The sequence below is a fragment of the Gigantopelta aegis genome, chromosome 3 (assembly GCF_016097555.1).
Source record: "Gigantopelta aegis isolate Gae_Host chromosome 3, Gae_host_genome, whole genome shotgun sequence".
NCBI classification, from domain to species: Eukaryota; Metazoa; Mollusca; class Gastropoda; order Neomphalida; family Peltospiridae; genus Gigantopelta; species Gigantopelta aegis.
In genome coordinates this window covers 38,936,057-38,962,320 of record NC_054701.1, presented here as the reverse complement: position 1 = coordinate 38,962,320, position 26,264 = coordinate 38,936,057, and the positions used below count along the sequence as shown (strand labels likewise).

At 35.1% G+C, this 26,264-nt stretch overlaps 1 protein-coding gene across 1 annotated transcript; it reads right to left on the bottom strand.

Annotated features, from left to right (window-relative positions):
* Nucleotides 1-1,662: 1,662 nt before the first annotated feature.
* On the bottom strand, nt 1,663-19,730 carry LOC121390145 (acyl-CoA dehydrogenase family member 11-like). The gene is made up of 13 exons (XM_041521895.1): nt 19,451-19,730; nt 15,342-15,574; nt 13,371-13,470; nt 11,478-11,601; nt 10,588-10,730; nt 9,088-9,237; nt 8,002-8,096; nt 5,917-6,016; nt 4,907-5,047; nt 4,435-4,527; nt 3,656-3,923; nt 3,225-3,291; nt 1,663-2,847 (listed from the first exon to the last, which is right to left on the bottom strand). The coding sequence occupies exons 1-13, from the start codon at nt 19,676-19,678 to the stop codon at nt 2,724-2,726; spliced, it is 1,866 nt and encodes a 621-aa protein (XP_041377829.1). The 5' UTR covers nt 19,679-19,730; the 3' UTR covers nt 1,663-2,723.
* Between the last annotated feature and the right edge of the window lie 6,534 nt (nt 19,731-26,264).

Below are 26,264 nucleotides of genomic sequence, written 5' to 3'. Positions count from 1 at the left end.
AAAATATTTTATGTTAAATGGGCAATGTATCACAATATTAAATATTTTCTACCATGTTTAATCTATTGCGTCATCTACTCTAGATATTCTCTGATAAAAAATGGATTGTGCAAATAACACAGACATATGAAAGAACGAAAGAAAGAAATGTTTTATTTAACGACGCACTCAATACATTTTATTTACGGTTAAATGGCGTCAGACATGGTTAAGGACCACACAGATTTTGAGAGGAAACCTGCTGTCGCCACTACATGGACTACTCTTTCCGATTAGCAGCAAAGGATCTTTTATTTGCGCTTCCCACAGGCAGGATAGCACAAACCATGACCTTTGTTGAACCAGTTATGGATCACTGGTCAGTGCAAGTGGTTTACACCTACCCATTGAGCCTTGCGGAGCACTCACTCAGGGTTTGGAGTCGGTATCTGGATTAAAAATCCCATGCCTCGACTGGGATCCAAACCTAGTACCTACCAGTCTGTAGACCGATGGCCTAACCACGATGCCACCAAGGCCGGTCAGACATGAAATGCCTTTCTGACCCCTGTAGTGTAGCAATCCTAATATAATTTTTTCTCCATTCCAAACATATTTCTCACACCACTGAAAAGTGTTGGCAAGCCTTTTATTAAGGCTTTTGAAGCTTTTAATGGGACTAAAATATAAATTTGCTTAATATTTATTTAGTTACTTGCCAAAGTGAGACAATTTTCACAATAATATTTTGCACACTCCATTGAAAGGACACTTTACCCATTCCACGAGTTCAAAACAAATAAAAAAATGCTTCACAAAAATTGGATTCAAACTTGATTGTTTTTTTAATATGAGGTAGGAACGGCAACAACAAAGTTCACATCTCGACCACTAATAAATTATTTAAATTACAATTGATCATCACATTGCTAAGTAAGCAGGTATCAATTCACCATCGTATCAGGAACCATATAAAATATATAGGTTTGGGCCTAATTATAATTCGTCACAAATGTTTTTTAATATGGAAAATATCAACCAAGTCTATATTAATCGATATTTGTCGAGGCTGTGCCGAGACAAATATCAATTAACAAGACATGGTTAATTTTTTATGTATTAAAAAAACCCACGAGTAGTTAAATAGAGGTTATTACCAGAGTGTTTTTCGGTATTGTCAATATTATATATTAGGAATAAAAATTGTATTATGCGAGCCTCTGGTGAACATAATACAATATTTTTATTCCTAATATATGATATTTACGATACCGAAATACACGAGGGTAATAATCTCTTTATCATATAAGCTCAAGCTTAATACGTGTTTTTGTAAACTGTACACGCAACTTTAATTCCAGTCCGCCATTACTAGATATTCAAATGACGTAAGAATATGTGGCGCGGTGTGTATTTTTTAACGGAAATGACGTCAAACTCGAATGATGTCATTTTGGATGTCCTTACATCAAAATAAAGTTATGCCTAATGTTTTTTGTTTTCTGAATGCTGGACAGCTTTCAGTGTCAAACTGCCATTGAAATGTTTTTATTTGATGACTATGAATGCATACGTCAATCATGGAGTGTCACCCAAGTACGTTTGCTTAAATTTCAATAAACCTAGTGCCGAGACCTCGACTAATTTACATCTAATTTGCAAAGTTATCAAATTCTTAAAGTATGTGATCTGAAAAATATCACATACTTTGATTGCACTGAAAATGTAAGATATTATATGATAATTCTATTTATCCTTTAACATTTTAATTTGATATTTAGTAAATCAGTCACCTCACTGGTAATACGGCATTATTGCAATTAATATAAATGTAGTTTGACATGACTGATGTTATCGCAATTGGCACAAATGTAGTTTGACGTCGCTCACTTCAACTAAATCTCATCTAAACATTATGCTCAGGTATACAAGTCTTGTTGGCTGTAAACAAATGACCCATTGACAGTAAAACACTAACAGAGTTAATAATGAGTTTATGGCATTATGTCTAAGTTATAGGATAAATACTGAAACCTGAGCCAAGCTCTCTCTTTAAGCAGTGTCAAAAGCTGACATACAGGTAAATAGACATCTGCTTAATGGGACTATCCTGTGTGCTCCATTGTAAGATGTTTTTGTCTAATAAAATTCTGTAATGATCAACATTACATATTAAATATAGTGTTTAGAATATCAGTGTCTGTGTATTCCAAGTGTTTCTGACCATTCTAATATGTGTAAGAAACAAACAGGATTTGGTATTCCAATAATAAGAAAAATTACATAATTATTAGGAAATAAAATGAAGTTTGATCTAGTACAAACACTAGGATGATCAAAAACCTGATTAATATACAAGCATTAATACTTGTTAAAAAGTCCCTTTAATATATAATCAGTTTGTACTATACTATTACCTAATGCAAAATCTGGCAATTGTTTTACTCCCTACTAATATAACATTTTGTAATTCTAAAACATAACATCACCACAATCTTAGAGCATTACACAATTGTTGAACAGTCTCTTATATGACTTGGGAGAATATTAAGAATGACCTCCTGCTGCTTCACAGAATCAACTGCTTGAGCAAGTTCATCGGTCATAGAATACTAGAGAAATAAGGTAGCCACTTAAACCAGACAGCTACTTAACATCAGTGTCTGTATGAGCAGGTTTTTCTGTATTGGTGCAACAGAACACCGCAGAATTCTGTCCAGATCCACTGGAAGTGCTCGCAATGTCTAGAGTCTGCTGGGGTGCAGGTAGCCGTCGAACACTAGGCTGAAGTTGGAGTCGGTGGCATCCTGCGTGTAGGCACTGTTTGAGAAGTGAGAGGAAACTGGTGTCAAGTCTTTCTCACACCACCTGAAACAAACCAACCATTACTTCATTATACTCATTTCATTAAAACTACTGCACAAAAAGAACATATTTTCTTATCAATAGGTATGTCAGGCACATGTGCAGGAATTTTAGTCTAGACTGGTGAGCAAACTTTATATGGGGGGAGGGAGGTCGAAACATGCTCCCCAGAAAATCCCCCAGAAATTTGTTTGAGGAGGGGTGGGTTTCAACCCCCAAACCCAACACTGCACATGCACCTATATGTAACAATAATTCAATTATATATGTGGCTGGTTGAATAAAATCATTTTTGGAACAAATTAAATGCATTATATTTTTTATGTAATACTTTTTGTAAGACCATTTAGTAGATACAAACAAATATTTAAAAAACTAACCTTTGAGCTGTGTATACATCACTTTCTGATGCATAGGAACTGGCAGCTTGTTCTATCAGTAAAGATCCTGCAAGAAAAAAAACATTAAAGATCTTAGGGGCCTTTCAATACTTGCATAATACTCTGGAGGTGTGAGGGTGTGTGTTACAGAATATGAAGGAAGGATAGTATACTGCCGTAAGTTTTATTAACCTTTTGAAAAAAATGTTTTTTATTCTTCAAGTAAAGGCAGCCTGCCACGGTTAAATTAAACTTTTACAGATTCCTTTTCTCTCCGACTGGTATCTACTAATTAACGTCAGTTGGGAGAGGTGGTCATTGGGTTACTGAGTAAGATTCAGTAGGTTACAGGCATATGAAGATTCAGTGGGTTTATGACATACCACGATTCTGTGGATACATAATGCACTAACAAACTATTGTTTTCTTACCCATATATGTTCTACTAAGGCTGTAAGCAAAATCTCTGGCAGCAAATTCCAAACTTGATGCATTTTTTCCAGCAAACTGCAGGATGGTTCCCGACGCCTGTCGGACCTTCTCTGCTGCAGTCTTCAGATCACCATTATCTGCAGCTGATGCCAGTTTGGTTTCAATATCCTCGTGAAATGACTGCAAGGCCTTTCCCTTAGACTTGGCTATAGCTCTCAACACATCAAGTGACAGAATGTTTGTGGTGCCTTCCCAGATGGTTAAAACCTGAACATAAATTGAAAATAGTCACAACTAAACCTTAGTAATAATTAGACATTCTCAAATAGTTAGCACCTGGCCTCAATAGCTTGGTGTTTTAGGCTGGTGAATGTTAAGTTCTTCTCACAATAGTGGCTTCAACACAGGGTCAAATTGTTCTCTCTCACCAACCACTAACCTATATCCTGAACACAGCTGTTATTTAAGTTGTGTGCCCAGGACAGTGTAGTTGGATTTTAATTAAATACAAGCACAAAATTATATTTTGGCTGAATTGAAATCTCAAAGAATTGAAACTTAACATTAAATCACTTGTGAAATTTCTCCTCATTTCATCATACTTAAATTGTGATGCAAATTTTATATTATTAAAACACTAACTGACCATTTCTGCAGATATGGTGGTCAATAACGTGGAATGCCTCTATGAAACACATGATAGATCTGTAGTTATATGCACAATGTAATTCTCAGTGCACACATTTCTGTTTACTAAAACAAAATGCTTTGAAAATACCTGACAATCCCGGAGCAGCTTTGGTAAATCAGTATCTTCGATGTAACCTTGACCTCCAAAACTCTCCAGCCCTTCAGAGACGACTTCCATACACTGCATGTAAAAAATGAACATTATTAAAGCTGCAATATCAAGTATATTTTTAGTGTTTATATAAAGCTTTTAGAATAGACCATCCAGTTTAATTTTCTTCTGATGATGTGCCATTCTTTGGCAATTATTTCTAATTTGGATTATATACAAAAGCACTCGATCACTTCCAAACTGACGAGCTTTCGAGAAATCTCTTGAAACCAAGAGGCTATTTTAATCACAAACAGCAAAAAAAATTAGCAGAAAAATATAAAAATATATGAAAGTTGTAATTTATTGTAAATTGAAGAAAATAACATTTACAATAAGAAAAGGAGCAGAAAAATACTAAAATAAAAAAGTAATAATTTAGAGTATTATATTTCCAATTAACTATTACCTGTTTTCCAGTGTACAGTTTGGCTAGAGGTGTCAACAGACGCAGTAGTTGCTTCTCATGTTCAGAGGCAACATCCACATCTTCACGGCCTAGAAGACGAGACACCTCAAACGTCATCAGGCAGGCAGCCCGCGTTTCAACCTTGAAAAAAAATATGTGTAGCAGATTGTTTTATCAGAAACACATAGGCCTACCTGTCAACTGTCACATATTTGTAAGAAAGATCACGCAACACTACTATAATCTAACGTTTTTTAAAAATAAACTATTTTATAATAGTGATTTGTATTTTGGTATTTTGATTTTTAGATATCTCCATTTTGGGCTTCAACAAACAAACAAGAACCCTGTTTTACCCAGGGTGATTAGCCTCATGGATCCCTTGATCAGGGTCTGGGACTAGGACCAGACCAAGAGCCTGCAGTCCCTGGCCCCTGACTTCTAATTTTCTCAGAATTGCCACAGATGGACAGCTCTGTAAACAAATGAAGTAACCTGCTCCATGGCCACTTATTTGACTAATACATGCCAAAATGGACTCAAAGGTCTCACAACTCTGATTTTTTAAAGATTTGTTTAATAGTGTTTTTATAACACCAAAGAGTAAACTGTTCTCTGATCTCTAGAATTGTTTTGTTCATTTTTATAACAGTTAGTTTACTCAATGATAGTTGTCTACTTCTGCAACTAACATTCTATTAACCTTTTAAGGTGTAAAACATAAATTAGTTATTTTGACACCAATTGACCGTCATTAAATGTCATTGTTAGTAAATTCAAGAATGAATTACACCATCCACTTCTAGAAACAGCTTTGATCATAAACTCAACAACTGCATGGTGACATCGTTCTAAGTCATCATCAAACAATCGGTCATCACTGCAAGACCCATACCAACAGATCAGTTCGGATTATGCAGTCACTGTCTTAGCTCAATTACCTGTATTTTCTTTTCAGGCAAGACAAAAACCATGTATCACAAACTTGATTAAAATATCCATAAACCAACCTCCATTCTAGCTAGTGTCTGGACGTGAAGTGGATAGTTCTTGAGAACGTTTCCAAAAGCCTGCCGCCGAGTGCTGTAATCTCTGGCTAGGTTCACTATTCTAAAAACAAAATGTTCAGAACTCAAGTGACAACAAGTACTGAACAGCCTAAACCAACCTTAAAGAAACACATCTGTGATAACACACTGAATGCATCAAAAACTGACCCAACACTTTTTTATAAATCTTAATTCCTTTCACCATATATTTATTATTATTTTAAATAATGGAGTTGGTTACAGCAAACCATTCTTTAAGGATAGCCTTAGGTCAGTGAAAATAACAAATGAACAATACTGACAGATGTTTTGTGTGCAACACCTCAGCACATTTTAAACTACAGCTTTTTCATGTCTAATAGAATTAAGTTTATAATAGGGTAACAAATGTTCTTGAAGGTGAGAGAGAAAACACATTTCTGCTAAACAGGCTTTTAGTATCAAACAGCAGCATAAGATCTTTAATAATTTGATTTACCAGATAGGACAGCATATACACCACAAACTAATAATACCAAAGGAAGGAAATGTTTTGATTTAACGACACACTCAACACATTTTATTTACGGTTATATGGCGTCAGACATATGGTTAAGGATTGGTAATACCAATTGTGGAGTATTGAATGAGAAGGGAAATTGTTTTTGTTGATCAATCAATAGGAATTGATCTTAAGACAGCAAACATTTATTATTTTTCATATTGTTTTGAGAAGGGAATATGCTATACAGAATATAAATCATACTCTCTGTTTGTTATTGCTAGGAAAACAAAGACAGAGTGACATTATGAGGAAACCTTCTCATGTGGGCCGATGCCAACATTGTGTTGTGCATCCTGGTTAGTGTCAACACACTGATGATAGATGCCACACCCCTGCCATCATCTGACACCTGGCAATTAAAACAAAGGAGATTACTGTAGTTGCAACACAGAAAGCTGTGCTGGACAAAATTCATTGCCTCTTGTGTTGCTGATTTTAGGTGGGTTTTTCTATGTCTGAAAGCAAATGTATGACAATAATAAGTGATTGTCTGGCAAGAAGGGAATGGGTTGTTTATTGATCTTAAATCAATCATCTATCTGAAGTATGTAATTTTTAAAGTTTATACTGTTAAATGGTATTATATGGTGCATTCATATGATTGAAATAAAATATAACGGTACATAAAAGCTAATGAGAAAACGTTTATGCACCATTCCTTTTTTACCAGACACTCATTCAAATAGTTTGTTTTCCATTAGGCCAACCTTAAAAATATATGGTTTGCTGTAACCTGTAACTTACTAACATAATCAAATCACTTACTTCTTTTTGCACCCATGATTTCCTCTTCTTTTTTCTTCTTTTTTGCCAACATAATATTTGTTTTTAAATAAAACAAAATTAGACTATCCTAACAATAAGCAGTAAGAGATGTCTTACATGCAATTTCTCACAACCAGGACACCATGGTGTTTAATATACTAGCTATGGGGCACTGGTTGGGATGGAAAAATAATTTATTAAACTGAATCGAATCGAACTGAACTGAATTAAATTACTACATCATTAAATTAAATGTTTAAAATGTTATTGAAGTTTGGTTTTGTTTAACATTGATTTATTAATCATCGGCTATTGGGTGTCAAACATCTGGTAATTTTGACATATAGTCTTAGAGAAGAAACCTGCTACATTTTTTCCATTACTAGCAAGGGATCTTTTATATGCACCATCCCAGACAGGATAGCACATACCACAGCTTTTGATATACCAGTTGTGGTGCACTGGCTGGAACGAGAAATAGCCCAATGGGCCCATCGACAAAGAGATCGACCCAAGACCGACCGTGCATCAAGCGAGCGCTTTACCACTGGGCTACATCCCACCCCTAAAATGTCATTAAATAATATTAATGAAAATTAAATTAAAAATTAAATCAAATCAAATTTAAAAATACTGAAATGGTTTGTAAAGTTATGGAAAACCTACTTTTTTGATGGCCGCACAGTAACCAAACTATCATGAATTTTCTGTGACTAGTTTACTGCAAAGAGTATTACCTTCTCATGCTGGCTGCTGCACCAGTGGTGTTGTGAATCCGAGTCAACATCAACATGTTGGATATAGCCGCAGTGCCACGACCGTCCTCCGATACCTGTTCGCAAACACAGCACAATATAACCGGTACTTTACCAAAACTATGGACCTTTTTGTATGGCTGTTACTATAACTTCTAGTTTACTTTTACACTGTGTTTTTCTACATCTATATTCATCATATTCATCGACTTATTTTGTTAAATACAGTGCATTAATGTTCATTAACATAATGGAGATCATTCAAGCTTGTGTAAACTGATGGGGATCACTACTGAAGTATTAATTTCAGTGATGTGTTCTAAAGAGGTAATTTAATACATGTAACACGTTCAACATATCCTAATATTAGAATTTTTTTAATTGAAAAATAGGATATGAATATATGAATGAAGATCAGTTATAGGTTATGTAGCAGGTAGGAAGGAAGGAAGGAAATATTGTACTTAACAACTCACTCAGCAACACATTTTATTTATGGTTATATGGCATTAGACATGTGGTGAAGGACCACACAGATACCGAGAGAGGAAACTCACTGTCGCCACTTCATGGGCTACTCTTTTTCAATTAGCAGCAAGGGATCTTTTATATTCACCATCCCACAGACAGGGTAGTACATACCACGGCCTCTGATATACCAGTCGTGGTGCACTGGCTGGAACAAGAAATAGCCCAATGGACATGTAGCAGGTAGGCTACATAATGGTCATCATGTACATTGTAGTTTTAGCATTTCTGACACATTATTATACACTCCCCCTCAACAAAATTAACCAATTTATGATCAAAGATATATTTTTTAATGCAATTGCAATGAGATTGATGTCCATTATTCTTCAATTTGGGGTTCCAATATTATAAAAAAAAATTGGGGGGGGGGGGGGGGTGGCAAAGTTATATGTGTATGATATACATTAAATAATATTGATATTGTTAAAATAAGTCGATACACATGTACTGTTGGAATGATGATTTATTATATTGTTTATTTTTTGTGTGGAATAATTTTCTGATTTACATTATAAAACACTGTAATGAATTTATTACCTTGAATGCCTTGGTACCATCAAGTAACAACTCGGCTGTGGGAAGCTGCCGTGTGCCCAGTTTGTTTTTCAGCTTCTGCACCTCAATATTGTTTAGGTTACCATTCTCATCGTTCACTTCCAGGTAAAACAAAGACAGTCCCTTTGTGCCCTGAAATGTAAATCAAAATGAAAGTGATAAGTTTCACTTTAAGTCAACAGTTAAATTAAAGTGTCATTTACATTTTCAAATGGTGATGGCTGCATGTACATGACTGTATATGTTTGTCATAGATCATGTACGGTACATGTATTTCATATCTCACCTTGACCTCCATTATCTCCCAATCAGTGTTGGTTTAAGGATCCGTGGAGCCTGTAGCACAAATAACAGAGGGGCCCCCTACCCAGGATATATATTTTGCAACCCTCTCGGGAAGAGGGGAAAAATTACCTGAGGAAAATAAATGTACACATCACCGTGAGCCAGCCACCCCCCCCCCCACCCCCCGAAGCACGGGGCCTGTAACACGTGCTACATGTGCTACTACGATAAACCAGCTGCGATCACAATCCTAACAAATTGCATAATTTGCACCAACAACTATGTATACATGTATTTCTCTCATCCTCGGGTATATAGGACAGAGCTACCCCATGAAAGAAAGCTGTATAAGAAATTTCTATTTTACACAGGATATCACGCGCTTGTGTTTAACATGACGTCGTTGGTAATACATGACGTCATATTAATTAATGTGAGATGGTGATGTGAGGTCATAAAACACATTTTTAAATTAATGTTTTGTTTCTAAAACCTTCATTTTAAAAGATCTAGTTAAAGATTGAAACAAACATGGCAATTACGATAGTGTAGTTTATTTATGATAAAATGGTCAAATAAAAGAGTTACTTGTTCAGCCATCTTTTTCTGTTTGTGTAAAATAATGCTTTATTTACCAAATGAATGACAGAAAAAGACTCCATCATATGCAAACCTCGTCCCAGGTCGAAATTTTCACCACCTCGGATGTACTTTTTCTATCCCACATGACCACATATGATGGAGTCTTATAATCATGAAGCACCATTTGGTGTGATCCTTTCAACTTCGAGATAATGCAGTTTGACCGTTATGGAAATCATCAAAACTGGACTTTTAGTAAACCAGAATCCTCTCAAAATCCGACATTTTCTCATGATCCCTTTTTAAATATCATTTCAGAACAGAACCACTCTAAACCAGATACCCCCTAAAACCAGACATTTTAAATGGTCCCAAGGAACATTTTGTTCAGTATGGTGTCCTAATTCACTACGCAAGTTTCAAAGATTGCTACATCATTTTAAAACATTAAACAGTAGATGCTAATCGACTTTCAATTGATTAGGAATATTGCTAATCAAGTTTTTGAAAACAAAATGTTCCCTGGGTCCCATAGGTGTCTGGTTTAGAGAAACTTCACTGCATTCATATTAAAAGAAACTGTGTAAGCATACTGTAACATTACTGTAAACCTACCATAATGGTACTCCCATCATCATCCAAAGGACGTGCCAATGTGAACGCCATGTCTGAATCATTAGCCGAGGAAAACCACTTGTAACCATGGAGAGTGTAGCTACCATCTGGCTGCAGTTTGGCAACCGTTTCTGTTCCCCCAGCTGTAAACACACAAGAATAAACAATTATATAATCTTGAATATTATTCCTCATTACAATAAATACTTGGATTTAATAATGAAAAGAATGGACTTCATTTTATACAAGTCAAATTGTTGGAATAAATTATTTTTGTTGTAAAATTGTGTTTAAATATGTAAATATTACTATATTAGTTAGCCAAAATAATTAGTTTTCTTTGAAATATATTAATTACCACATCAGCATAAAATATGATGTTTATTTTAGTAATAGTAAATACAGTGTAACCTCTCAAAACTAGACCCTATGTAAACTGGAATTCCCCCAAAACAGGACATTTTTCACGGTCCTTTTTTAAAAATCAGTATAGAACTTAACCTCTCTAAACCAGATACCTCTTAAAACCAGACATTTTACTTGGTCCCAAAGGTGTCCAGTTTAGAAGGGTTTCACTGTACATATCCTGGTGGTGACTGGTACTCATATGTAAACTACGTCACAGCTGAATGTCATACCTAGTCTAACTTATTTCACTAATGATAGAAAAAACCCATAAGAATCAGTGCATGGCAATATGCAGCCTTCTCTAACTACAAATATTGTAGATAAAAACAGCACATATAAACTTCTATAGTTATGGATGTGCCATGTATTTAAATCTTGATTGATTTTTGTGGCCTAAACTACCTCTGATTAAACAATGTGGTGATGTGTCATTAAACCAACATTCCTTTCCTCTGATGAGTGCTGTCACTGATCACACTAACCGACATCAGATCCGCCTTTCCGTTCAGTCATCCACTGACCAGACGTCCAAAACTGACTTGGATCCCGCGATGTTAGCCTCCGATACGCCCTCTCCATGAGCCATGGGGTCTTGTCCTGAATTGACTGAAATACGGACACACTACATCAGGCCTGGGCCTCGTTCCACGAAGCGATCTTAGTGCTACGATCACCTTAAGTACATAAGGTAGTTATGCACTTAAGGTGATCTTAGGGCTAAGTTCGTTTCTTGGAACAGGGCCATGGTGCTTATACAACTTTTAGAGTCTAGACTCAAGACTCTAATAAATAGTCTGAGACTTTAACATCATGGAAACGCTATACGAATTGTATGCATTTGACATCACTAGAGATTAAGATTAAGCATGGACCCGGATCTTCAATAAACTTGTTAAATTAGAATCAGGTCCCATGATTATAAAACTTTTAAAGTCTAGACTCAAGTCTCTCACAATGTCTTTAAACGTATGCAGGTTTCGGCAGAATGTAGCCCTGTGGTGAAGTGTTCGCTTGATGCATCTCAATCTAGGATGCATGTCAATCTAGGATGCATATCAATCTATGGTCCGTCCCATCATTCTATTAAAATGTTTTCTGTAAATAATTTCAGTCTGGTTTGACGTAAGAAGAAAAGTAAAAGTGTTTTGGAAATAACAAAGAAATACAATTTGTGTATGCAATTTACAAATCAATTGGCTCGAAAATAAATAACTTGTAGTAAATTACATAGGATGAAAACAAAATGTGATCCCTGTGGGACGGAATATAGGATGCATCTCAATCTAGGACTGATCCCCTTCCATTTAGGTCACTGGGATATTTCTCATTCCAACTAGTGCTCCAAAACTGGTGTAACAAAAGCCATGGTATGTACTATCCTGTCTGTAAGATGGTGAATGTAAAAGATCCCTTGCTGCTTTTCGAAAAAGAGTGGCAGCAGCGGTTTTGCTCTCTCATTATCAGTGTGGTACTTAACCATGCATGCCCAATGCCATATAACCGTAATTAAATATGTGTTCAGTATGCCATTAAAATAAAACATTTCTTCATTACTATTCCCAAAATGTATGGGTTATATCCTCATGAAAATGTTAATAGTTGTGAATGATGACTCTTAGTTATTGAGAATAAATTGCAGCAGATCCACTAGGCATAACATAATGCATTGCAACTGTGCTGGAATTTTTTTAATTTATTACCCATATATCAAAGTGATACGTCCCACTAAACGCCAAGTGGGATATAGCACTTTGACATCACACGATGATGTCATCAATTGGCACACTACAAACTTACAGGAACGTCAACCAAACGAGTTGAGTGAAATAAATTAAGATCGATTATAGGTAATAAATATGACATTAAACTCGCTACCATTTCTTATCATATTTATGTCCCTCATGAAATAATGTTCAATGTCATGTGATAACTTGAACTTGAACTGTTTTATCATGCCCCTATACCACTAGGGTTTCAGGCATGTCTATTATGGGTTCAATCTCTGGATAGTAAGGGACTTGACCTGTGACAGAATCGTGACAACTTAAAATTATTTCACTCAGGACATACAAAAAAAATTAAGAAAAGAAATTAAGAAAAAAAAGAAAGATACAAAACAGAAGTTTAATATCCTATAAATACTGAACTCCATTGAAAATGTAGTCAGATTTGTGTTTGCAAAAAGAATATAAGAAGAAATAACAATACACTTAACTTATTTTGTATAACTTGCTGTATTCTGGTAGGCAATTAATAACCCAAAAATTTAATTCAAAGGTTAGGGTTATTGTGTTTTATAGCAATCTCTCTCATGTGATGGCAGTAACAACTGTATGGTGCATTTTCATTGGAGTTCCGTACCTAATGTTGAATACCTCAATTATCTTAGCTGCTCCATCTGTCATTGCTAATGGACAGCTATACAACCCAGATGATGGGAAGAAAAGATACAATTTGCACATCTGATACAGACGACTAAAAAGGAAGACAATCATAATTAGTGGGCATCCATTAAGTTTGAGTGCATCGTTAAATAAAACATTTCCTTCCATTAAGTTTGAAGATGGGGAATTCAAACACCATGTCTTTTGCCCAATAGCAAAACCTACAGTAAATAAGTCATTATTTGGTTAAGACTGTTATAATAAAAAACATTTTTAGTTACTAAGCTACGCTCATATTTTTCAACAAATTATATTGCAATCTGAACTGCAGTTAGGTTGATAAATCAGTGCAATCGCCATGGTAATAAGTATCTACAATTATTTTATACAGGGTGTTCTTTAATAACAGTAGGTGTAGGCAGCACATTTCCATGGCTTAGGCTGTTGCAACTTGTGCCTACTTTTGATGATTACAATTGTACTAAGCCAGTGTTTGACAAATGAGAAAGTCACTAGCCCTCACAGAAGCTATGGCTAGCACCCTATGTATTATAGTAACATAGCTGATAATTTCCACCAGCCCACACCAAATATTCACTAGCTGCGACCGAGGGTTAATGGATTTGTCAAATCCTGGACTTAGCCTGGACTTACATGTAGCCGAACTGCTTTCAGCAGATCTAACCTCATACTGTTCTTAAACAGTCTCCTATGATGTTAGGGCGAGACGTAGCCCAGTGGTAAAGTGTTCGCTTGATGTGCGGTTGGTTTGGGATCGATCTCCATCAGTGGGCCTATTGGGCTATTTCTCGCTCCAGCCAGTGCACCACGGCTGGTACATCAAAGGCTGTGGTATGTGCTATCCTATCTATGGGATAGTGCATATAAAAGATCCCTTGCTGCTAATCGAAAAGAGTAGCCCATGAAGTGGCGACAGCAGGTTTCCTCTCTCAAAATCTGTGTGGTCCTTAACCATATGTCTGACGCCATATAACCGAAAATAAAACGTGTTGAGTGCAACATTAAATAAAACATTTCATTCATTCATTCCTATGATGTTATTTAGGATCAGTACATTAAAATGTACAAGTATAAAGAAAACATGGCAATAAGACCAATAATGAATTGTCTCACTCAACCGGCCTCAGTGGTGTCGTGGTTAAACCATCAGACTACAGGCTGGTAGGTACAGGGTTCGCAGCCCAGTACCGGCTCCAACCCAGAGTGAGTTCTTAAGGGATCAATGGGTAGGTGTAAGGCCACTATACCCTCTTCTCTCTAACTAACCACTAACAAACTAACAACTAACCCACTGTCCTGGACAGACAGCCCAGATAACTGAGGTGTGTGCCCAGGACAGCATGTTTGAACCTTAATTGGATATAAGCCCAAAAAATAAGTTGAAATGAAATGAAATGTCTCACTCAACCCATGCAACTGCCCATGGCAATCAGTAATGCCATGGAGATTGTTGTGCCATCTTCATGTACTATCTTCATGTACTATATTCTATTTCTTTTTCAGGACATCTTTTTAGCCATAGACATTTTCTTAAAGGGACATTCCAGAGTTTGCTGCAATTTTTAAGATGTCATCAACTAACAGAGACTTTTTAACGGTTGTAATTACACATCAAATATATTTTTCTGCATAAAATATTAGTGGCTGTATATTAAACATGTTTCTGATCTTTTAATGTTTTTATTACCAGTACGTTAAATTTCATTTTATTTCCTAAAATATTGTGGGTTTTTTACGTACAAAATTATTTGAAGACAAAATCCAGTTTGGGCTTCTTACAAATATTAAGACGACCAGAAACACATTGAATATACACACTGATATTCTAAACAAGAAAATATATTTAATTTGTAATTTTAATCGTAGAAATATTTTATTAGTCAGAAAATCTTACAATGCAGCAAACTCAGGAATGTTCCTTTAATAGCATGGGTTGCTTACCTCCATTCTGCATATTTTCTTTCATATGCAATAGCGATCAATCCTTCTTCGGCCGAGATGTCATGCAGTTTCTGCCAAGCCGGTGAGGTCACCAGACAGTCAATACGCTTCCCCCAGGCATCAAAATGCTCAAGGTAAGGGGGCTCTCGTTCACAGCGCAGAGACAGGTCATAAATATCCGTGGCAACTCGACCACCAAACAGTTCCAAGTCTGTTTCAATCTCTGCCAAAAACTGAAAAACACAATTAATTTAATAAAAGAATAGTTTATAATTCTTCTTACCTCAGACTAAATTATATATTATATGATCCTTCATAGTTCAAACGCATGTAGTAGGTGAGCAGATAGAGAATATTACATGAGTTGTTTTATAATGTATCTAGGGGGCGGGATGTAGTCCAGTGGTAAGGCACTCACTCGATGCGCGGTCGGTCTGAGATCAATCCCCATCGGTGGGCCCCTTGGGCTATTTCTCGTTCCAGTCAGTACACCACGACTAGTATATCAAAGGTCATGGTGTGTGCTGTCCTGTCTGTGGGATGGTGCACATAAAAGATCCCTTGCTGCTAATCGAAAAAGAGTAGCCCATGAAGTGGTGACAGCAGGTTTCCTCTCTCAATATCTGTGTGTCCTTAACCATGTCTGATGCCATATAACGTAAATAAAATGTGTTGAGTGAGTTGTTAAATAAAACATTTCCATCCTTTATATTCTGTTTTTTTCTTTGGATGGTATGGCACTGGCGACCTGGTCATCACCTAGGACAGTCATATGTTTTTAAATTGTTATTGCACGTATATGGGTTAAATATTAGTGTGTGTGTTACAAAAATAACAAATGATGATGTCACCAATGGATGTGTAGGAATGTTACAGGAATGTTTACATATTATGGTAAAAAAAACCTAAAACTTTTAGTGTTAGGTGCATATGGCACAGATAATTGTTTATACTTTATGCAAACACATGAATTGTAAACACTGCTTTATTTTCACTGATAAAAAATATTTCCATCACCAAAAACTTCTGCATATAAGTTATAACACAGATTTTCTTTCATAACTCACAATTGATAGCGCTATCAAACCGATATTGCTCCAAACCTAACATACACCCCTCACACAAAAAAAAAAAAAAAAAAAAAAAAAAAAAGTTAAAGTTTGTTTTGCTTAATGACTGCATTAGGGTACATTTATTTTTTAATCATCGGCTATATTGGATGTCAAACATTCGGTAATTCTGACATATTTAGTCTTAGAGTGGAAACCTGCTACATTTTTCCATTAGTAGCAATATTGCACATACCACGACCTTTGATATTATAGTTGTGGTGCACTGGCTGGATCGACAAATAGCTTAATGGGCCCACAGATGGGATTCGATCCCAGACCGACCACGCATCATGCAACGTTTATCACTGCACTACCGTGATTTTCCGTATTTCAGTTAACTTTTTATCCGTAATTAGGCCCAGGGCTTAAATTAGAAGAATTTCTTTTTTTACACACTAAAACCCACTGAAGAAATGGCTAACTATTAGGAAATTGTACTTTGTTAACAGCCCTTTTTTCCCACAATTTTGAAAACAGAACTTTGCAAAATTAAATAAACTTCAAACGTCAACATAACAAAATGACATAGTTTTGGGGTGTCAAAGAATGGTATGTGTAAACACTGATACAAATAAAATGGGAACTGTTTACATATATGATTAATATAAATATACAATGTATAAAACGAATAATTCGGTTTCAACTTACACATGGATATGTGAAAACAGTGACATAATGAAACTATCAAGAAGTTTCGTACTCGGAAACTCTTATAGCCTAATATTAAAGTCCATTTCATGATTCTCATTGATGCAGTCATCTACACGTATTTTATGTGAAACTACAAACATGAAACAAAAACATGTAAATGAGAATATACCCAAAATATTAATTATGAATACTTTGTTTTAAATCTTCCATTTTATGTCCTTCATTTTTTTTAATAAATAAGATATAATTGTTTGGTAACCCAGGGGAGGTAATTATAAATTTGTATCCGTATTTAAGCCCATGGGCTTAAATTTAGAAAATTTTCTCATTTTTAAGCCCATGGGCTTCATTTCGCATGGGCTTAAATACGGGAAATCCCGGAATGTCCTGCCCTTCAAAAACAAAGAACTTAAAGGGACATTCCCGAGTTTGCTGCAATTTTTAACAATTGTAATTACACATGAAATATTTTTTTTTTCATAAAATATAAGTGGCTGTAAATTAAACATGTTTTTGATTGTTCTAATATTTGTACTATGTTAAATTTCATTTTATTTCCTAAAATAAGTTTTTTTTCATACGTACGAAATTATTTGAAGACAAACAACAGTTTGGGCTTCTTACAAATATTAAGACGACCAGAAATACATTGAATATACAATTCTAAAAAAAAAAAAATAATAATAATATGTGAGTTTAATCGTAGAAATATTGTATTAGTCGGAAACATCTTACAATGCAGTAACTCAGGGATGTCCCTTTAAGGATCTGCAAAAATAATTAGGGGCCGTTCAAATATTACGTAACACTATTTTTATCAAAATTAGACACCCACCCACCCCCTTGTAGCTCCCTGTAACATTAGACCATACACCCTCCAAAATATTATGTAACGCTCGGAGATAACACACAGACAAAGCAACGTGGCAATGTTTATTTATACCCATGTGTACTACAATGACATCATTAAAGTGATGTCATTAAAGGCCACCGCAGACCTTTGCAACAAGGTGCAATTTTTGTTGCATGCAACAAAAATCGTATGTCGTTGCATCGTGTGCGCTGATCTGCAATGCAATTTTTGTTGCATACAACAAAATTCGTATGTCGTTGCATCGTGTGTGCTGACCTGCGATGCAATTAAAATTGCTCTGATCAAACATGTTTGATTTTATTGCATGTAATTGCACGCTGTCGCAAACGTGTGCACCTTCAATGAACAAAAGGTTGACGCAATAATTTAAACCGCCAATGAACGGATAGATAGTGATCACATGACTCAAAATGGCAGCCTCCAGCAGCATGTGGTCTTCAGAAAAAGAGGATGAATTAGTGGTGATGTGGTAGACAATACCATATCATCTTGACACAGCATCCCCTGAATATAGCAACATGGCTAAAAGGGAGATGTGTCTTGCAGAGCTGAAATCTGCGCTGGGTAATACCAGGATGTTTATATAGTCTTTATACACAAATTGTGGTTATATTCTATGCAGGATGACTTGAGTGCTACTTTACGTAAATTCACTTTTCTACATCATAAAAAATATGAGGTAGAACATGTCTCGATCCAAACAAATACAGGGAAAAAACGCCATTTTGACTGTCACGTCATCACTGCTAGACAAAAATTGCTGGTTGTCACATGTGTGTGCGGATCAGTGCAACAAGAAAAAAGTTGCTTGCAATCATGCAATTTCAATTGCATGCGACAATGTTGCAAATGTCTGCTGTGTCCTTAAAGTGACGTATTGCTGTATGATGGAAAAAAAACCGCGAGTTTTCACTTCCGCCATTTTAACTGATCACCAACATATAAATACAATATTAAAATGTCTGGTGTATTAAAGCATTTCAGCTTGATTTATAATTGTTTTGGGTTTACATTTACCTCTAAAAACCTACATTATATATTGTTGTCATGGCATGGCACGTTTAAGAGAAAACAAAATTGTGTTAAGTAACGCTGTTCAATACACCCCCACCCCTTGTAACGCCATATAACACTTGGACTTACACACACACACACCCACACACCCACCACCACCCTAAACGTTACGTAATATTTGAATGGCCCCTTACCGGTAATGAAGGATTTGCCCACAAAACAAAACAAAAAAATCAGTCTTTGCCCTGAATATCAAGTCTATAGTTATGGGTGGTGGTGATGCACCCAGACGCTCCTCTCACGCTTTTTCATACAAATTCATGTTTGACCTTTGGACTTTCCCGGTCGCCACTCTAAAAATATCGGACCGTTATGTGGTTTCAAAACACAAGGCCAAAAACATATAATTTAGACGTGACAACCCATAGTAATGTCAATAAACAACAGAATTAATATACCTGTTTTGGAACATGCCGTTTTAAATATGTTTTTAAAGTGATATCTTGAGTAAATTGGTTGTCAAGTCGGGGCTGGTCTTGAAAAAATGGACCGATGTTCGCACGGGAAAATGGCAACGAAACATTCGAGCTGTTCAATTCTTGTACAACAGATTGTACTTCAGCAGCCGTGTTTCTGAGCCTGCCGTTCACAAGTCTTTGAACTCGCCGAGATCCCACACGAAACATTCTTGGATTGAATGTAAATTAAGCTGCACTCTATCCAAAACTCAACATCATGAACAAGACTCCTTTCACTTTGTCACGTGACTTTGTTTTGTCACGTGATATATGTGGACTGTCAGATAAAAAATTGGGAGTTTCGATCGGTTCATATTCGATACAGCATGAGCCACGGAGTGGTGGTGGGCACCCTCGCCTGCACTATTTTGACACCTGAAATAAAAATAAAAGATTTCGGGGAAGCATACCCCCAGAATACCCCCCCCCCCCCCCAACAGGTTCGGGCCCTCAAATACTTGTATTTTTTATCCCCTAGACCATCGAACTGACTGTACACTCCCACCAAAAACCAATAAACGCATTGTATTCATCTGCTAAACACAGCATGCATTCTTTGTGACTGAATTTTGGGGGAAGGGGTGTTGCACTCCCTAGCACTCTCCTTGGATTCATGCTCATAATGTCATGTAAGTTGTCATCTCAATGAATTAGTATATTAATTACCAACTTGTTTCCCTATACAAATCATAGAAAAGTGAAATCAAACTATAAACATGACCATGGCGACATCATGAAGTCATGATATGATAATGGGGGGGGGGGGGGGGGCATGGTACCAGAGATTTACCTCAACTGTCACTTGAGATTCGTCTAGTTGGACTACAGTTATTGTGGCCATTGAGTGACAGGTGTAATAGATATCGGGCTATGTCCATTTCTTGAGTGGATTAGCTTATAGATCAACAAGTAGAGGTGATATAATTATATGGTATACACAAAGAAATGTAGTAAATACTGAATCTTCTTCTACTATCTGTATTGGCTGTGGTGCTTAGCACACTTTTTATGGTTCTTAGGCTATATGCCATGGTGCTTGTGGGTTTTTTTTATTGGCATGTTCATTTTGGGGGTGGATTAGTTTATGGATCATCAAGTTGGCATGATATACATGTTATTTAGCCACAGTGTGAATATTAAAATTGACAATCATCTCTTAGTATCTGTATTGGCTTTGATTGGTAGTACACATCTGATGGTTCTTAGCTATAGGCCATGATGCTTAGTTTCACAGGAGTGTCATGTTTATTTCTGGTTTGGATTAGTTTATGTATCATCAAGTTAGGGTGATATATATGTGGTATTTAACTGCACATAGTGTATACTCAATTCTCTCCTAATATCTGTATTAGCTGTGCTGCTTAGCACAATTTTGATGGTTCTTAAGCTATACATCATGGTTCTCAGTTTTGCACTAGGGACATGTCTGTTTTTTGGGGTGGATTAGTTTATGGATCATAAAGTTGGGGTGATATTACATGGTATTTAGCCACACAGAGGGAATATTCAACTGTCTGCTAGTATTCGTATTGCTTGTGGGATCTAGCACAATTTCTGAGTGACAAGTCCATTTGTGAGGATTAGCTTGTGGATCACCAACTTGGGGTGATTTAGCCACACAAGTGTTTGTAGTATGTAAAATCCTTGTCTTGCCAGTAGAATAAGAAGACTGTATGGATGAAATTTGGTCTGAATTTTAAAAAATGCCATGTTACTTGAGGCATTTTAGAGTAGATATTGTCATTTAGTTGATTTTTCATTATTAATTTAGGTATGTTGAATTCAAAAATGCCAGATGACATTCTAAGTTTTGGTTGTAATCCAGGATAGCCATAAACAAAATAGCATTTTACAAATAAATTAGTTAATCCAATTATACAGGAGATAGCATAAGGATCTAGCACAGTTGGGTGGGCCAGTGCCCCCACCCCAACCTACTTCCATTACCTGTTTTAATGGCAATGATCACTACATTTTTTCCATCAGTAGCAAGTAATTTATATATATGTGTCTCCGTGTGGTGTGTGTCTGTGTGCGCGTGTGTGTGTTCATGTGTATTTTCTCACAGACAGGACAGCAAATAGCATGGCCTTTGATATACCAGTTTTGGGCCAATGGTTGGGATGGGAACAAGAATCCAATGGATCTGTCAAGGAGGTTCAACCCGATGACCCAATCACATCAGGCGAGCACTCTACCAACTAAGCTAAATCCTGCCCTTCTGAAGTAATGTATGATCAGAGAAAACGCAAAGCCAAATCAGTGTTATACATTATTTATTGATGGGTAAATAGTAAAAATATCAGGGTAAGAAAGTGCAGAAATATATAATTTAATAAACAGATCTTCACATATATATAACAAAAATACATATACTATAAAACAATGTAAATGGTGAAGTAAACTGTCAATAAAACTAAGACTAAATATTATTTGCAATACAAAGAAACTTCATAACTTCATGTTGCAATTGGAGAAAACAGATGTATGCAAAAGTCATAACAGCCAATTCATTTAAATGTTTTTCAATAGGAAACTCCAAGAAATGGAAGTTAAGTTGTAGTATCTCAGTGGTTCTTAACTTTGATGCATGGCATCCTTTCAAAGCTGGACATTACATCATGATACTAAATGATACATGCATACATTGCAAATTTCAAGATTCAAGAATTACATAATTCAAATACACAGTGTGCGAAGTCAGTTTCATGCAGAATTGTTTAGGCAATGAAATTTCTGTATTTACTCTGCAAAACTCGTGTTTAATGTTAATCATTCATGGATCCCCCAGACCAATGAACAGAAAACTTTATTCCTTATTGCTATATTATTTTCTTTTTCTATATATAATGAAACACAAAATTATCTTTCAATACTCTTCTTTTTTTTTAGTACTAATACATACTTCACTATCTAAATGTTATTCAGATTTAAAAACCCCCACTGAATATTAGTTTGTGAGAAAAGTTGAATGCAGATTTCTAGTTTATAAATATTATTCTGTATTTATAAGTTGACGATTATAGGCATCAGAAAATGCATGTACAGACAAGAACATAGATTTTGAAAGTTTGCATTATAGTAAAAACAATTTAATAATAATAACAAATTAAATAAAACATGAAAAATATAGAAATAATTTTAAAAGATAAAAAATCTGTTAATAAATTAAAGTTAAATAAAACAGTATAGCAAACATGGACATATTAAAAAAAAGACAATAGACCATTTGTTAAAATCTGTAACAGGAATATATTTAACAATCAAATGCTTTAAAAACAAAACAAAAAGCCTAGTTTGTTGACTGGAGCTTCTTAATTTAATTAAGCTTTATTTATTGGTATAAAATTTGAATGTAGCTTTGTACCAAAAAGCATCTCACCAGGTGATAGTTTTTTGATGTTCTCCAAATGGTAAATAAAGCACTGAATACTGCCATGTCTGCTATTGAAGAAATATTTTCAAGGACATGTATTAATTTTTATTTAACAAGTACGTTTGTGTTGTTATGTTATTTTACGTTAACTAGTATTATGTTTAACAGATATCATTGCAAATTAAATCAAGGATGTTTCCTGCTATTTTCCAAACGAACAAAATGACATCCAATTTTCTCAATAAATTTATGGAGGAGTTTTTGGGATTTTTAAAAATAATAAGGACTATGGTGTATATATATATATATATATATATATATATATATATATATATATATATATATATATATATATATATATATATGCCGACTGAAAGATTGCGTATAGTATCTAAGTTACATAATAGCATTGTTGTCAGTGGGATTTTATCTGGTTGAATGCACCTTTAAACAGCAGCTGGATGATCACAGCTGGTTTATCCTAGTAGTACATGTAGCATATGATACAAGCCCCATGCTTCAGGGGGCCCCATGGTGACATGTACATTTATTTTCCCCAGGTCATATTTCCCCCTCTCCCCGAGAGGAAGGGGACCCGCAGATCCTTAAACCGGCTCTGTGGATGATTGATGTAAAACATATTTACCAGTAATTATTTTGTTCACTTCATAATATTTTATTCAATTACTTCAGTTGTGTACATCTTGCAAGAACATGAAATAAAAAAAAAGACATGTTTTATATTAGGAATTACAGATTTAAAACTATTGTTAGAGCCTCTATTAAACAAAGGAATTTTAAGAGTAATACTTGATTTATACAACTTATAAGTAAGATAAGACAAAACATTTTCTCAGACTCTATTATGGCTTTATAACTCTGAATATGTACCACTAACATTATGTACATATATTTTGTTGTATTCAAATACAAGTAGCTTATAAAAAGTAATTTTTATAAAATCTACAAATATAATATAATTGCATCAGCGCTGTTAGTGACATTTTAAACCAGATTAGAGAAAAGGAATAAAAAGAATTCATATTAATTTAACAACAAATGATAATAATTAACAACTTGACAGAACAATACTAGTATTTCTGTTTTGAATCTGGAGGTTAAATTTGAGAAAATCTGAATCATCTGAATTATTTAAAATTTGAATTGCCTACTTAAGCAGATATACATTTTTTTGAAATGCACACTTAATAAAGGCATTGTCCTAAAAGTAAGTTTAAAGGTCAATAATACTTTGTATCACAAATAGTTTCATAATACTGATGAAAGAAAACACACAACATAAAAAGGAAGCTGTACTTGAAGTTGATGCAACTTTAAAAGCTAATTTGTGAAAATCATAAATATTACAAAGGAAGGTAATGCGCTGTGAAATTTTACTTGTGAAAAAAAAACTATATTAAAAAGGAATAGACTTTACGCTGATGCTACTAATGATGGACTAGTGAATGATGACCCCTGAGACTTATAACAGTAATTTAGTCTTAAGGATGTAGAAATTATCAGAAGGAAGGGAGACAATTTTTTACCAAGACTTATTCAAAATATTTAAGTAAATAATTTGGATCTATATTTAATATAATTGAATAAAATCAGGAAAAATGTTTTGAAAAGCTAAAAACTTTTTAAGGATGGCCAAAATAAAATAATTTTTACACCTGCCATGAAGTCTTTTTTTAAAAATACAATGGATGGTAATAACATATGAAATTCACAGAAAGATCTCTAAATATTAAAGCAGCTGTAAAATTACTTATTTTAGAGAGACAGAGACAGAGAGAGAAAAGAAAAAGAAAGAAATGTTTTATATAATGATGCACTCAACACATTTTATTTACAGTTATATGGCATCAGACATTTGGTTAAGGACCACACAGTTATTGAAACAGGAACCCATTGTCGCCACTTCATGGGCTACTCTTTTCGATTAGCAGCAAGGGATCTTTTATGTACACCATCCCACAGACAGGATAGCACATACCACAGCCTTTGATAAACCAGTCGTGGTGCACTGGCTGGAACAAGAAATAGCCCAATGGGCCCACCGACGGGGGTCGATCCCACACCGACCGCGCATCGAGTGAGCGCTGTACCATTGGGCTACGTCTCGCCTTGAGACAGAGAGAGAGAGAGACAGGGTAAGAGAAAATCTTAATGGTTAATATGTCTGCAAAACTAAACTAAAACAGAAAATGTTTTGATACTAAGATGGATAACAATACAGATGTTTAAATCACAACTACAAAAATAAACATGCCATAATCATGCAAGATAGTACACCTTTCTTGTACACACCATTCTTGCAGTTTCTAATAATTGCAAATAAACAAATATAATTAAATACACAACACAAATATTTAAAATGACCTAATACTCTTCAGCTGCTTGCAAAACTCAACTAAAATGAGTAAATGACAGGTGAAATAATGAAAAACAATAAACATAATTCTATAAAAATAAATATTACAACTGTGTGATACACCTTTAGGTAGACATGGGCTGAATTTACAAAGTCTGTTTTTGTCGTACACACAAGTGTAACTACATACACTTACAATACTTGAACATCTGTGTTTATGAAAAACAGGCTTTGTAAATGTGGTGCTATATTTACAAAGTCAGTCAGTTGTTAAATATATATATATATATACACACATATATATGCACACGTGTTTGAAAATATACAAACATCTGTATCCAAAGTGTAAAAATATTGCATGAAGGGTCATGTCCATATAACACATCAGTGGGAACTTGTACATATTTACACAATGAAGGTAGTTAGATATCACATGTTGGAACATTGGAATGGTTGCATCATGCATGTAGGATTAACGTACACATATATATATATATATATCTTCACTGGTCTGCCATCATATCAGATTTTTATATGCTCATAGCTAATGGTTGAGTGTTCGAAAAAAAAAAAAAAGAGGTATGGGTGGATTAGATTCAGAGAACACTCCTAAAATTGAGTGTTTAACTGACAAATACAATTAAAGGTACAGAGTTTTTATAAGGAAGATATTGGGGTGGGAAGGTTAGAGAACATTGACAATAATCTGTGTTAATCTACTTGCCAAAACAATATCAAATTTAGAACATATGATGGTTATGAATCTGCCATTAGCATATTCAATACCATATCAGATTCCAAAAGAACATATCAGTTGAGTGCATGCAGCTATGAGAGCTTTTTCTGTCCCAAACTCGACCACTGGCCATGCCAGAGACTGGGTGTGGGAGAGACATACCTGAACCTTAATTGGATAGAGGCACGATAATAGAGTTTACGATTACGAGAGCTTATATTGATCATGATAATAACGTTCCAACTCAGTCTACACCAGTACAGGC